Here is a 15,583-nt window from a genome sequence, read left to right as displayed (position 1 = left end):
CAGCATCCCAAGCCAGCTCTACACTTAGCACAGAGCCCAACATGGGGCTCAGTCTCATGACCATGAGATCATGACCTGAGCCAAAATCAGGAATTGGACACTTAACTGACTGAGCCACCCAGGCACTCCCCCATTAAATTTTGTTTTAACATAATAATAAACACAGCATGCCGGGCACCTGGGCGGCTCAGTCAGTTAAGCATCCTACATCAGCTCAGGTCATGATCTCATGGCTCATGAGTTCAAGCCCCACATTGGGCTCTGTGCTGATGGCTCAGAGCCTGGAGCCTGCTTCGGATTCTGTGTCTCCCTCTCTCTCTGTTCCTCCCCTGCTTGCACTCTGTCTCTGTCTCTGTCTCTCTCTCTCTCTCTCTCTCTCTCTCTCAAAAATAAATAAAAATTAAAAACATTAAAAAAGTTATAAACACAGCATGGTATCTCTATATGTATGTGAATATGCAAAAATTTTTAACAATGCTCCATTTTCAACTTTCAGATTATTGCTCTTTTGTCACTTTCTCTGTGATCATCCTTGCCCATGAATCTTTAACCATACTTTTTATTAATTGCTTAGGTTGGCTTCTTAGATATGTATTAGTTTAGGACTTTTAATAAATATTTTTGGTTTGCTTTCCCAAAAGGCTGCACCAATTGACATTACTATATAAGATTGTATATGTGGGGCGCCTGGGTGGCGCAGTCGGTTAAGCGTCCGACTTCAGCCAGGTCACGATCTCGCGGTCCGTGAGTTCGAGCCCCACGTCGGGCTCTGGGCTGATGGCTCAGAGCCTGGAGCCTGCTTCCGATTCTGTGTCTCCCTCTCTCTCTGCCCCTCCCCCGTTCATGCTCTGTCTTTCTCTGTCCCAAAAATAAATAAAAAAACGTTGAAAAAAAATTAAAAAAAAAAATTAAAAAAAAAAAAAGATTGCATATGTGAGTCCTTATTTTACATGGCTTTTCCGGCTGAAAAAATATTGAAAACAAAGTTAAAAAAATTTACAATATGACAGAAAGAAAAAGAAGCACATTTTCCTCCAACTTTTCCCTTTGCTTGTGAGTGTAAATAGTTTGTTATGGTTATTTATATTCATGTTTTTAAACTACTTTTAATTGGATTATTAGTATTGCTGCTGTTCATTAGTATTTTATATCTTAAAGATATTAAAATTTGTCTTATTTTTGCAAGTATGATCTAATGAGTATTTGTGTTGGAATTTTTATTTCTGATGATTTTAACATTTTAAATATTTATGTAGTCACTTCTTTCACTGGTTTTATTCTTGAAATTCATATTAACAAGATCAGTTACATATAGACTGATATTTTTCTTTTTTTTCTTTTTTTCAAATTTTTAAAAATGTTTTTTTCTATTTTTGAGAGACAGAGACAGAGTATGAGCTGGGGCTGGGGTGGGGGGGTGGGTACAGAGAGAGAGGGCGACACGGGATCTGAAACAGGCTCCAGGCTCTGAGCTGTCAGCAGAGAGCCTGATGCAGGGCTTGAACTCACGAACTGCAAGATCATGACCTGAGCTGAAGTCAGCATTTAACTGACTGAGCCACCCAGCCACCGGTATTTTTCTTTGTATGATATTCTCTTAAAATATTCTAACTCATTAATATTTTTCAATATATTAGATGCATAATAACACAATCCCTCAAAGATATTATTTGCAATGCTTCCTTTATCATGTACTACAGAATGCCTAGATCTGTTTTGTATGTATCTATTGTATTCCATTGGTTCATCTGACAATCTGATAATTCTTATCTCAGTACCACACTGTATTTTAACAACTGTAGCTTTATTATGTATTTACTATTTTAGAGCCTACAATCACTCCATCTATATAGATTTACAAAGTCTGTAGACATTTCCAGCTATGCATTCTCATAGATGTGCTGTAGAAATTTTGTCAATTTCTTTCATCTCACCTCTCTCCCCAATATGTATATATTTCCTTTTATTATTGGTTTAGTATGGCATAAAACCCATTACTCTGGAAATAAGGATCTATATTTTCAAAGACTTAACTATAAAGGAAATTACACACTATTGTTTATAATGTTTTCCTCCAGAAATTTTCTGTTTTTGAGTTGAAATATAAATGCCATTTGTAATAAAAGAGCAGAGCAAAGATGCTGGGCCAAAAAATAAAACCATAAACCTTATTTCACAATTATTGATAGAAGCATTTCATAAGTATAGTTAAAACTCAGATTTTGTCAGGGAGATATGAATGATAGATATCATGGCTTTTGATGGAGGAGATCACAGTTTTTATTGTTATCTATGTTGTAACTGGCCTTGAAAACTGATAATGTCAATGTCAATAATACTGGAAGGTTTTTAGGTTTTCTTTTGTTGGTTTTTGTTTTTGTTTTTGTTTTAGATTTGTAGGCACACATCCTAATAGTAGGCTGGATATAAAGAGCCTCATGATTCTAAATAATATTCTTACTGATTTGAAAAAATCAGTTCTATGTTTCATTTTGTCAAGAGTCTTTTTGTTAACTCTATAATAACTTAGATATATACCATACAAATTTATTTCACCATTAGGGTCCATTCAAGGAGAATTCTACTAGCATTTGTCTTTAATGTTGGTCATGAAAATAAGCCAGGGGTGTTTTCACATTCAAGTCTGCGAAATGAACAGACTGATTTTAGGAAAAACATTTTTAAGAAAGCTTTGGCTCTTTTAAGGAGCAAGCAAAGAATATAGGAGAATTCAGAGTTTACTAGAAATTTTTTTTAACCTTACTAAATTTTATGGAGAATAATAGAATAGTTATTATGCCGTAAATAATGTTATTTTATATCATGTTACCATATGTTGGACATAAGTCTAACTCAGTTTTTCAGTGCCCTTTTAAATGCGTAATGAGCAGAACCCAGAGCAGTGGGTTCATTTTCTTAAAAATAAAAGGAAAGAAGAACAGAGAAAGGAAAGGAGACAAGGAGGGAAGGAGAAAAGGAGGAGAGAAGAAAGGAAAGTTTGAAATGAACAAGTTTTCACCAATGATAAAAGTAATTTATCTAAATTAGCTTTATCTTGTTATATTTCACTCAAGGTCAAAATTCCATCAAACTGACAAAAAAACAGAGAATTGTATTTTTCCACACTAACCTGATTTATTTGTTAACATTATGGCATGATCCTTGTGTGAAAACCTCTGCATATGATTTATTCATGACTTTGTTTTGGGTCACACCATCATGGCCAAGCCAGTCCAAGTGTTAGCTTGCTGGGCATCGATCTACTGTGGCCAATAAAGGGAACTATCCATTATTAAACATAGCATTTACAGATTTACCTCAAATATTAGTTTCCTAGGGCTGCCATCACAAATTACCACCGATGTAGGTATCTCAGGGCCACATTTCCTCCAAAGGCTCTATGGCTAGAATTCATCCTTGCCTTTTCCAGCTTCTGCCAGCTCCAGGCTTTCCTTGCCTTGTTGCTGCATAACTCCAATCTCAGCCTCTGTCTTCATATGGGCTCTCAGCCTCTGTCTTCATATGGTCTCTCCTATATGTGTGTGTGTCTTCTTATAAGGACCTTTGTCTCTTACAAAGTCATTTGTCATTGGATTTATGCCCCAACCAGATAGCCCATGATGATCTCATCTCGAGACCCTCAGCTTAATTACATTTGCAAAAACCCCTCTTCCAAATAAGGTTACATTCACAGGTTCTGGGGCAGGGTGGGAGGTTAGAGCACATGGACTTCTGTTTTGGAGGGCCACCATTCAACCCACTACACCTGTATTTGTCATTAAGGATCAGATGCCTATTGATGAGCAGATATGCCCAACATTAATTTCTCTACGTGTTTTTGTGAAGTTATAGTAACGTCTTGGTGAAGAACTAAAGAAAACTGTAAAGTGCTATGTAAATACTCTACATTATTAAATATACAAAATTATTTTCACACCCATTGCATTATAAAGCTCTTGGATCCTAATACCAGCATGCTTTTTATTGGAAGCGATGATGATCATAACCAGAAAATAGTGAATTCTAAACTGTAGATTCTATCCATTGTATCTTTTTTTATTGTTTTAATGTTTATTAATTTTTGAGGGGGGGTAAGGGTCAGAGAGAGAGGAAGACAGAATCCAAAGTAGGCTCCAGGCTCTGAGCTATCAGCACAGAGCCCGACGCAGGGCTCAAACTCAGGAACAGCAAGATCATGACCTGAGCTAAAGTTGGCCACTTAACCGACTGAGCCACCCAGGCACCCCTATCTATTGTATCTTACGTTACTTGCTTCATTCATTTTTTTTAAGATTCAATTTATGTTTATATTTATACTCCATACCTCTTCCCAATCTAAAAATGGATTGTAAATATTGAGAAACATCATAGAAAGTACATATCCTAGGTTTGGACAGAGAAAATGCTCGTTTCCTCTAGACAAAAGCTAATTTAGTAGATACAAATATATATTTATACATTTAAAAATACATATAAATATATATTTATCCATATATAAAAATAAATAAAATGTCACATATATGCCATTCACACTATAGTTTGTATATATTTCTATTTTATTTAGGCTGTTTTTCTTATCCTTCACAATGTTTTTGTACTCAAAAATGAGTACTTCTTACAAAGTGTTACTTTGAAGGGTACTCACAAATTTTTATCTCCACAGAAAATAATTTTTGTAGTATGTAAATTTGCCATGAATTAGTCTATGGAAATCAGAAGTATGAGGTGTCCAACAACCAAAATGGATACTTGTGGTAGAAAACAATTCAGGCAGATTGCCATAATTTGCAAAGCAGCAATGTTCTTGCTCATGGCATTCTTCTAAAATACTCTTTTCTAACTCGTCTGCTCTACTCATAGACTGTTTCATTGTTTCTCAGTCTTGACAGAGAAACGAGACATCGGGGAGGAGGTAGTTTTTCCATCCTGTAATCACCATCTTTATAGTCATCGGATTTTAACGTTTTCCACAGCAGGATCATATCAGGAAAGGGAAAGTTTCAATCGCTTCCTGATTCCAGCATAAAATATCTAACTAAAAATAGCTTGGTCTTTTACCTCACTCAGTTCCTTTTCCTCTTGTGAAGAGGAAACTATCCACACATAGTTAGTCATCCTGAGTCATGTTTGTAAACACTAGAAAGCTCTTTTTTTGCCTCGTTCTCACGCAAATGATCCACAGTATGAACTTTTGGTTTTATTTTGGTGTTGAATAATCTTGAATGAATAATTGTGAAAGTGCCAGACAAGAACTAAACTGAATAATTCAATGGAACAGGGAGTAAAAAGGGGCTAGTGATAAAAGTTTCATCAAATTTCAAACCAGAATTTATATCTGTATATATATTTCAGTAAAATATAATCATATTTTGCCTAGTAGTTTATGAAATAACGCTTTAATATACATTATATCCTTTGTTCCCCCCAATTTTTGTTTCTTGTAAATAAAATGTAAATGGCATTGAGAGTTAATCAACTTAAAATTGACAACATTCCGGAAGCATCAAGAGTACTGAAAGGTTCAATGCATACTTTTATGTAAATTTAAGGTACTATTTTAAATTTTTTTTTCAACATTTATTTATTTTTGGGACAGAGAGAGACAGAGCATGAACGGGGGAGGGGCAGAGAGAGAGGGAGACACAGAATCGGAAGCAGGCTCCAGGCTCTGAGCCATCAGCCCAGAGCCTGACGCAGGGCTCGAACTCACGGACCGCGAGATCGTGACCTGGCTATAGTCGGACGCTTAACCGACTGCGCCACCCAGGCGCCCCGTAAGGTACTATTTTAAATATAAACACAACTATCGGGGTGCCTGGGTGGCTTAGTGGGTTAAATGTCTGAGTTCAACTTAAGATCTCACGGTTTGTGAGCTCAAGCCCCACATTGGGCTCTGTGCTGACAGCTCAGAGCCTGGAGCCTGCTTCAGATTCTGTCTCCCTCTCTCTCCGCCCCTCCCCCACTCTTGTTCGCTCTCCTCCTCTCTCTTTCTCTCTCTCTCTCTCTCAAAAACTACTAAATATTTTTAAAAATAAAATTACAATTAAAAAATATATATAAATACAAATATAAATATTTAAACTATAAATTATACTGTTAAATATAAATTACTGAGTTTTTTTTAATACATTACCTCATTTCATCATCACAGCAATCCTGAGGAAAATAATAGTATTAACTTTACACACAGTGGTAGAAAATAAGTTGCTGAGAAATAAGAAACAGAAGGAATAGAGGTGAAATGGGTTTGAGAGTCTACTATTTCAGGGATAGTGAACAACCTGGTCCCTGTCTGGTTGGTTGGTTGGTTGGTTGGTTCTTATGCTTCCCATTAAGGGAATATCGCTACATACTTCAACCCATAAAATAATTTCGTCCCTGTTGACTTGTGGTGGCTCAGCAGTTTGTCTCAGACCACCCAGGTAGCAAATCAAGGTGTCTCTGTTTGAGGTTGGCCTTTCAGGCTGCACAGCCCATACATGAAGCCATCCATCACATTCGCTGCCTCTATCATATTGCACTATAATATCTGTTATTCCCCTTTCCCATTGATTTACAATCTTCAAGGATTCAAAGACAGCCTTTGACTTATGCCTAGAACAAAACAGGTGTCTGATAATAATGGTTGAATGAATTAATGTATCCTCTGAAGAAATAGTCCACATACACTGCAAATCTCATGGTGAAGACTCTGTAGCGTTTACGACAGTTTTAAACCCAAGGAATTACTTGGTCACTATCTCTTACCCACCAGGCTATAAATCCCATAACAACAAGAGTTTCATTCACTGTGATGTTCCCACCTCCTAGCATGGAGCTTTGATTTGCAACTGATGACTATCATTGAATCAATTGATGTGATTGATGACACAGAGTAGTTAAAATAACTTAAGATTGCAGTGATCATTTCCCTAATACCTCACCTCTATGAGAATTTCTCTAATACTGTACCTGTCTCTCTTTCTTTTTCCTCTTTTCTTTCCTCACTTTTCCCCTTCCACCTCTTTCCTCTCTTTATTGGCATTTATTTATCAAACATTTGTCTAGCAAATCATAAGTGTCAGACACTGTTCTAAATACTGTACAGAGATTATTTTATTCGAATGGCAATCATGAGATTTGTATTATTATTATTACCTTCCTTATTTTACATTTGAGGATATTGAGTATGGAGACACTAAGAAACATGCCCATAGTCTCAGAGCTTGTGCTTTAACTCAGGCAATCGGGCCCTAGAGTCTGTGCTTTTACCACTGAGAGTCTGCTTCTTATTTTTCCCACTCCCCCTGAAACTGTATATAAATATAAATAGGCTCAGGGGCCCTGGGTGGCTCAGTCGGTTGAGCGTCCAACTTTGGCTCAGGTCATGATCTCACGGTTTGTGAGTTCAAGCCTTGTGTCGGGCTCTGTGCTGACAGCTCAGAGCCTGGAGCCTGCTTCGGATTCTGTGTCTTCCTTTCTCTCTGCCCCTCCCCTGCTCATTCTCTCTCTCTCTCTCTCTCTCTCTCTCTCTCTCTCTCTCTCTCTCAAAAAATAAATAAACATTGAAAAATATTTTTAAATATAAATAATCCTTATTTATGGCATCTGTCCATACTGATTTATGTTTTCTAGTTCAACACTCTGTGTGCGTGTGTGTGTGTGTGTGTATGTCTGTGCGCTTACCCACCCTTTAGTCAGCCTTGATGCAGAAACAAATCTAAAATCTCAATGGCTAACAAAAAAACATGTATTTCTTGGTCACATTACGTGTCAGCAGCTACAAATCATCTGCTGTGACTATGTCTAGGTGTCTTCTCATTCTGGTGGGAATGTATAATTCTCTTATCAGGAAGGGAGCTAATATGTAGAAACAATCACACAATTGCAACACCCACTAACTAAATGTTTGGTTTCCCTGTCTGGCCCACTCTTGGCCACTACACATTTAATAGCATTCTGAGGCCAGAAGCTAAAATCTTTTTATAAACAGAAGATTTTAAAAAGCTGATTCAGAGTAATTCAGATATGTTAGCATACATGAAATTTATTAATTTTAATTGGTTGTGTTAAGAAGATACAGGTAAGAATTCAGTAATAGAGTGTTCCTCATTTGGCTTCTTCAGATCTTTGACTCTGAAGGGTTATAGATAACCAGAGCCCTAATATTTTTTTCCTATAGCAATTACGTCAATATAATTTCATTCAGTTCAGTCCATCAGTAAATTTTCACATGCCTCCTATGAGGCCAAGAATTAACATAATAGCGAGTTTGTTTGGAGGCAACTATGTATCTTTTTACACTAATGAGCTTCTTGTGAACAAGGTCATTATTCATCTTAGCAAGGAGCACATTGCTAGGACACAGTCAACACCTAATGAATATTGAACGATGGCCAGACCAACTGAATACATGAAAACTGAAAATTCCCGAATGTATCTTTACCTCTCCTCTATAGGAACTTCTACTTGCAGAAAAGTGGGCCAGAATGAACAAGCTTCCATTTCCAAAGATTGATCCCAATGTGTTTGATCGAGAAGGACTGAAGGAATGCTATGTCTTTAAACCCAAGAATCCTGACGTTGAGAAAGATTGCCCAACTATCATCCACTTTGTTCTGGCCAACATCAACTTCAGAAATTACAAGGCACCAGGTACGTTGGGAATATATTATATCTGTAGAGTAGAAATCTGGGAAAGGAACAAGACTGATGTTAAGTGGTTTCATAATGGTACTTGCTGTACCAACTATTAAAATTTTGAATTCTTCCCTTCTCTTAATAAATAGCTACTATCCTGAGTCCCCAAGTACTTCCCCTCTTTCTCACTCCAAGATCCCCTGAGTTCTTCACAATTCAGAAACTGATATATCAACATATCAATAAAAATCTCTGGGGCTTTACTCCAGAACCTGGGCTTGTGTTTGTTCTGATTGGTTGGTGCCCTTGTCATAGGGATTGTTAAATACTTTGAAAAATCACCCATGCAAGAAAACCCTTGTTTCAGAACAAATCATGCAAAAACTCTGAGAACTTTAAGTGACCACAGGATTAATATAATACAACATAGCTAGTAATTTCAGGTTGCCATGTTATATTTTGTAGAAAAAGAGAATCAAGTTCAAGGCACAGTCATCCTGTTTTACTACATCCAGAGTCTATAGACTCTTCAATATCCTAGAAGATACTGATTAACAAAAAGGAGATCTAGAGATTGACGAGCAGGATGCTCAAGGCCTAAAAATCATATTATCCTCGGACCAGAAAGTACAGTTGTGAACGGAAAGATACAAAAGATAGTCATGGAAGATTTGACAAGGGTTGATGGAAAAGAAAGTGATCTTCCAGAGAGTGGAGGAAGACAAAGAAAAGATGTGGGGGGGTTGGTTACTAGGAGTGATACTTCAAAACAAGAGAAGGAAGAACTGGCTGGCATTTTCAGTTATTGAGCAGTAGAGTACTTAAAACCTAGAGAATCTTCTATCACTGTTAATACTCAAGAAGAGGCTGTGTAGGGGATTCCTGTGGCATGAACACAATTAGATAATGTCTTGGTTCAGATTCCCCCAGAAGCACATGCTGAGAAAGAATTCAAGGGCAGATGGTTTATTTGGGTGGACTAGGGAACCTTAGTAAGGGAGTGGGGAAGTGATAAAGGAAGGTAGACAAGCAAAGATGTGTTAGTAAGCCAGCTACCATGAGGAGAACTTGATCCTGTTGGAATACTCTAGGAAAAGGAATAGAGCCTACGCTCCAGAATCATCCTTCCTTTTCATGCAGCAATAGGCAAGGGAACTGGAGTATTTATATCCTAATTCCTAGTGTCTTTGGTTGACTACTGCCTGGGGCAGACTGTTATTTACCAGACTTTACATCCTGCTGTTAGAGAGCAAAGCAACCTTCCCCAGTTGCAAGATGGGGTAGAAAGTCCTTAGGCACAGGGATGCAGCTGCTGGCAATTGGAAGTTGCCCAGGCAGAACACATAGAAATCCCGACCCAGGGAATATGGGTGAGAGCAAAATAGTGCATACTACAGATTACATGACCCCGGTGGGGGGCTCCCAATGTTATGTTTATGGCTATTTGTATGTTTTATTTCTTGGGTTTTAGAGCTATTTTGTAGTTTTCAAAATCACACCAATTGAGACTCTTTGGGTATTTAGGTGTCCCAAGAGAAACTAAGGAAGAGAAAGAAATAGCTGATTTTGATATTTTTGATGACCCCGAATCACCATTTTCAACCTTCAACTTTCAATATCCAAATCAAGCATTCAAAAGGCTGCATGATCTCATGTACTTCAATACCCTGAACAACATTGATGTAAGTATCTCCTGTGATCATTGATGGTGTCACATACTTCTATATCACATAAACATAGCAATGCCTTTTTAATTAATTAAAAATAAAGTTTATGAATGATGCCACCCAAAGTGTACCATTTTATTTTTTGTAAATTATTTTATTACTCTCCAGAAGAACCCTACAAAATTCACAAATAAGAAAAGCAATCTTTCCAAGATTGCTTTTGGGCAGAGCCCACATTTTATACTATTATTTGATTGAAGGATTGTTTAATACTCTCAGCTTCTTTCCCAGAGTATCTAATGTATTCATCATATGATAAAATAAATTATAAGTAGGAAGAAATGTGATAAAAAGGAAATATAAGATGGGGCGCCTGGGTGGCGCAGTCGGTTAAGCGTCCGACTTCAGCCAGGTCACGATCTCGCGGTCCGTGAGTTCGAGCCCCGCGTCAGGCTCTGGGCTGATGGCTCAGAGCCTGGAGCCTGTTTCCGATTCTGTGTCTCCCTCTCTCTCTCTGCCCCTCCCCCGTTCATGCTCTGTCTCTCTCTGTCCCAAAAATAAATAAATGTTGAAAAAAAAATTTAAAAAAAAAAAGGAAATATAAGAGTAGGAAAATGAATGTAATAGAAGTGTAGTTAATCTGCTAAAATATCATGAGCTTTCATAGATACACTCATGCTTTTAAACATCTTTATTTTTGTATATCTTGGGAATGTTGCCATCAGTCACAGCCTTCTCATTTTTCACCTATGAGATATTAAGTATGCTTTGCATTAGGAACTTCAGCAACAAGTCATCCTCTTCAGTATTAGTCATTCCTATCCCCAATAAATCTGCTAAGATTCTGCGTCTATGTGACATTCTCTAATCTCTAATTCACCATTTAGGAACGTGGTTGTGTAACTGAAATCATGTTGGTTTGTAGTTCCAAACCATAGTGTCTAATAAATTACTATCAGTTGTGAAAGCCCAAGTTCAGTAGCCTAATTGGATTTTGCACATTAAAAAAAAAGAATAAAAGAAAAATAAAGGTATTAAATGGAGAGGGAAAGGTATCCTATCTGACTTACCAGTCTTTTTGGATACTGTACGAATGATGCCAAAGAAAGCACAGTATGTGGATGAGTGTTCCATGTGCACTAAGAGAATTCTGGCACATCTGGTTCACTTGTGGGTTTAGTTGGCCTGAGACTAGTGGTGATCAATTGTGTACAGTTATAACAGTTATGCCATAATATGTTTATTAATCAGTATCTTTAATTTTTATAAATATGAAATTTTTCCCTAATAAGCTTCAGTTCCTAAAACTCTAAAATGGTTTCTTGTCAGCCTTTACTTATGAATAATATGTGATAATTCACATCAAACATGCTTAGTAAAGTTTATAGCATGTATCATTTTCTAAATATATTTATCTTTTTCTTTTTTCTTTTATCTTACAATCAGTGGACATCTGAAATCCATAAGCTACATTGTTTCTGTGGTGATTGTAAAAATTTAAAGAATATTAAGAGAAAATCAGTATTTTAATTTTTAACTTATAGGGGGTGAACAGACATTCTCAAAATAGAGTTGTGTTTTATAAAACCCCATGCTGTCAGAAGAGAACTAAGGGGTAATATCATAGTAATCCTATATCTGGTATGAAACCAGCAAACTCAAACCTATGTATTCCTTGGGATTAAATGCATTAAACTTGACCATTTGTCCTCAAATGGAAAAAAATATAGAATATAAGAATATGTAAATACCCTGTTAGACTTGGAAAAATAAAAGAATACCCACACATACATATGCATATTTACATCTGCGTATTTACATACCTCTATATAGTCTGAATGTGTGAGTGGATAGATATAGATATATAATTTAAACAACTACATTTCTCTCATTGCTTTCACTTCTGGTTTATATAAAGTCTGCTAAGCTATTTGCTATAAAGAATGATACAGTTCTATTTATATATTCTCAAAAGTAGTTTGTTTGACATGTAGATGAGCAAGTAAAAGCCTAAGCAAAAATGGACTGAATTCCAAAATAACTTTCCTGAAATATAGCTCATCAAACATTAATTAATAAAACAGGTTTAAATTGCTTCTAAGAATGTTCCTGGCATAGAATGTAGAAGTAAGGCCATGGGCTTTATATCTTATTTAGATTTCAAAGGGGCCACTTGTGTGACTTTGAATAAGCTACTTTTGGGGTCTCAGTTTCCTCATCTCTAAAACAGATGTAACAGCACCTATCATAATAGCTATAGTAAATCATCGGGTGATGTATGTATGATAACCTGCAAACAGAAGCCGCTCAATAAATGGGAATCTTACCTACGTGTATCTATATCCTATACCATGCTAGATACCCCCCAAGACCTTCGCAAATGCCCAGAATTAATAACATAGACAAGTCTGTACAGGTAATAGTAGCCTAGGCAGTAAATTGGCAGGGGGGAATGGGAGGTCATGAGTGAATGTGAACTTCCTCTTAAATTTTATGACCATTGAGACTTGTGTTCAAGTGATTCGTGTGTGTGTGTGTGTGTGTGTGTGTGTGTGTGTGTGTGAACGTACACATGGGTACATTTCATACCCGGGTAGGAATTCCAGTATTCACTGACATTTTATCTCTTTCTTGACTATTCCCCTAACCCCTCACTTGTAACCAAGGAAACAAATTTTATCAGAATCAAAGCTTCTTGATAAGGGATGATAAAACAGAACAACAAAACTGCCAGGGCAGGATGCTGGAGAGTTCATTAGGCTCAATCATTAGCTAAATCATTCATTCCCACACCACCTGAATAGCGTAGCTTACTAATTCATACTTCAGCAACCCAGCACATATTTACTTCCCATGGACTGTCAGTTGCTTGCCAGTTGTGGACCCTAGGAACAGAAATTCTTTTAATGCAGACCCCTGACTGCCAACTCCATAGAAGATGGTTTCCAAGTTTGTGGCCACAACCACTGTTGGCTTGGGGCAAATTTTCATCTTCAATTAACATTCTGGCTTAACTTTTTACTCTGAAAAGGCCACCCTGTCTCTGACAGCTGTATGCTTCTGTTGGGTTATTTTCCCAGAGATCCTAGCTGGCCTTCTTTGCTAAAGCTAAATTCTAGTTCATCTTTAGAGAATTCTTGCTCTGTTTCTGCTCACATCGTGACAACAGCCTGGGTTTCTCATTAGCATCAGGTTTCTGCACTTACTCAGTCCTCCCAAATTCTTTCTCACTGAACATTGCCTTGGTGCTTTTACAATGGCGGTATTTCATTGGGTGGGGACGGGGGTGGGTGCTGGGTTTGTTTGTTTGTTTGTTTGTTTTAAGAAACCTACCATAGAATGACTTATACCAAAACATGTGGTATGGAAATGAAGGGCCTTTGGAGTCAGACCAAATTGGGTGTTGAAATCCTTGCTTGGTGTCTCTTGGCTGGGTGATCTTGGACACGTTGGTTAACTTTTCCAAATTTTGCCTCCCTCACTTGTAAAGAGAAACAATGATACATATCTTACAGTAAAATATTATTAAGTAAATTATTATTAAGTAAAATAATGTAATTTAAGGGCTTAGCATGTAAGAGACACTATAAATTGAAGCAATTAATATGATAATGATAATAATTATTATCAGTGTTCATATTGTCTTCTACTTTTACTTATAAATTTAAACCCTTTGAAAACTATAACTTGCCTTATTTACCTTGTGTCCTCCAGAGACATTGATCATGATGCCAGGCACCTAAAATAAATATGTGATAAAATTTTTGTGAATGATTTTTAAAATGTCATTGAGTTACTGGCTGAAATTATTGAAGAGTTTGATGTCATAGGAGGAGAGGAGAGCAAGTAGCAGGACACAGGTCTGTTGGTTGGAGGCAGAATTTCTGACCACACAGAAACTCTACACCTTATATGCCTGGGCATGGAGCGTGCTCGACTCATAAACCCCCAATTTGATCTGGAGGGAATATGGCCTCTCCTTCCCAGGACCTTGTTGATTTAACTGCCACAGAGAAATGCACTGTTATACAACCTCACTCATTCAGTTGATTACTTTGGTAGGCATATTCTAAGGTTATGTGTCAACTTATTCAACATGTTCCAATGATGCGTAATAATGAGCTTTTAAAATTCTTTCGCAAACAGTTCTTTAAAGTGGAAAATACTAGATGTTAATTAAAATGAGGAAAAGCATGTATCCAGAAGTACTGGTACTTAATTCTTCATCATCATCATAAGAGCACTTAGGTACAAGTTAAAGTTTTTATCTTTTCCAAAATAATTTAGGAGACCCTGACTGGCTCAGTCAGTAGAGCATGGGACTCTTGATCTCGGGGTTGTGAGTTCGAGCCCCACGTTGGTGGAGCCTACTTAAAAATAATTAAATTAAAATATTTGTAAAAAACACAAAGAGGTTAAAAAAATAATTTAGAAGCTTATTATATATGATGGCCTAATATGTTAGGCCCCAAATCATCTACCTTTAATGCTGCCTATAATCTCTTTCCATCTTATTTATTCATTAACTCAACACAGATTTGTTGGGTATCTACTGTGCCGGGCACTGTTTTCATAACTAAGGATATGACAGTGTACAAAATAAAAAGAACAAAAAAACAGTTTTGAGTGTTTAAGATAAGCTAGATATTCTCCCCTAGAATAGTTAACACTTAAAATTAGCCTATGAGGTAGGTATCTTTATTTATATGTGAAGAAACTGAGTCAAGGATAACGTAGGCAGATTGCTGGAAGCCACACAATCATGTGAGGAGTCAAGATGGGGGTCACAGGGTTTTTTTTCTCACTCTTTCCTCACTTTTGAAGCATCTTTTTCTCAAGAAGCCTTCTTTCCTGTTTCCCAAACACAGTCTCCTTTCCTGCCAGGCCAATTCCCAGATGTTTCCTATGCATGCCATGATCTCCTATCTTCAGCCCATTTTACAAGATCGTCTAGAATTCTACTGAGAATGCCCAGTCCATCCACCACACTTATAGAATCTTCCTGTCCTTCTAGTCATCTCATTATCTCCATGAGTTGAACTTTGTTTTGATCAGCCTTCCATGCATTCATTACTTTGACAAATATTTATGGTTCTCCTTCTGTGTTCTAAATGCTGGGATCAAAAATGACAAGACTAACAGGGTGCCTGTTTCTATGACACTCGGTTTATTTTGGAAAGGCAGGCATTTGCTGGCAAATTCATAGTAATTTAGACCAGAATATCTTCTCATAGTCTTCTATGTTTGTAATTTTTATTTCTCTTTCAAAATACACAGTAACTTTCCTCTTGGGGATC

The 15,583-nt window shown here is 37.0% G+C and overlaps 1 protein-coding gene across 3 annotated transcripts in view; it reads left to right on the top strand.

The window, feature by feature from the left end:
• PLA2G4A (phospholipase A2 group IVA) overlaps positions 1 to 15,583 on the top strand; it is a 166,758-nt gene that overhangs the window by 147,143 nt on the left and 4,032 nt on the right. For all 3 annotated transcript variants that reach the window (XM_043569009.1, XM_043569010.1, XM_043569011.1), the window contains 2 exons: positions 8,439 to 8,634; positions 10,144 to 10,301. In XM_043569009.1, coding sequence (XP_043424944.1) covers positions 8,439 to 8,634; positions 10,144 to 10,301 — 354 coding nt within the window. The remainder of the gene's footprint in view (positions 1 to 8,438; positions 8,635 to 10,143; positions 10,302 to 15,583) is intronic.

Source organism: Prionailurus bengalensis, chromosome E4, assembly GCF_016509475.1.
Source record: "Prionailurus bengalensis isolate Pbe53 chromosome E4, Fcat_Pben_1.1_paternal_pri, whole genome shotgun sequence".
NCBI lineage: Eukaryota > Metazoa > Chordata > Mammalia > Carnivora > Felidae > Prionailurus > Prionailurus bengalensis.
The sequence above is the reverse complement of the archived record's forward strand: the minus strand, read 5'-3'. Positions and strand labels throughout refer to the sequence as shown.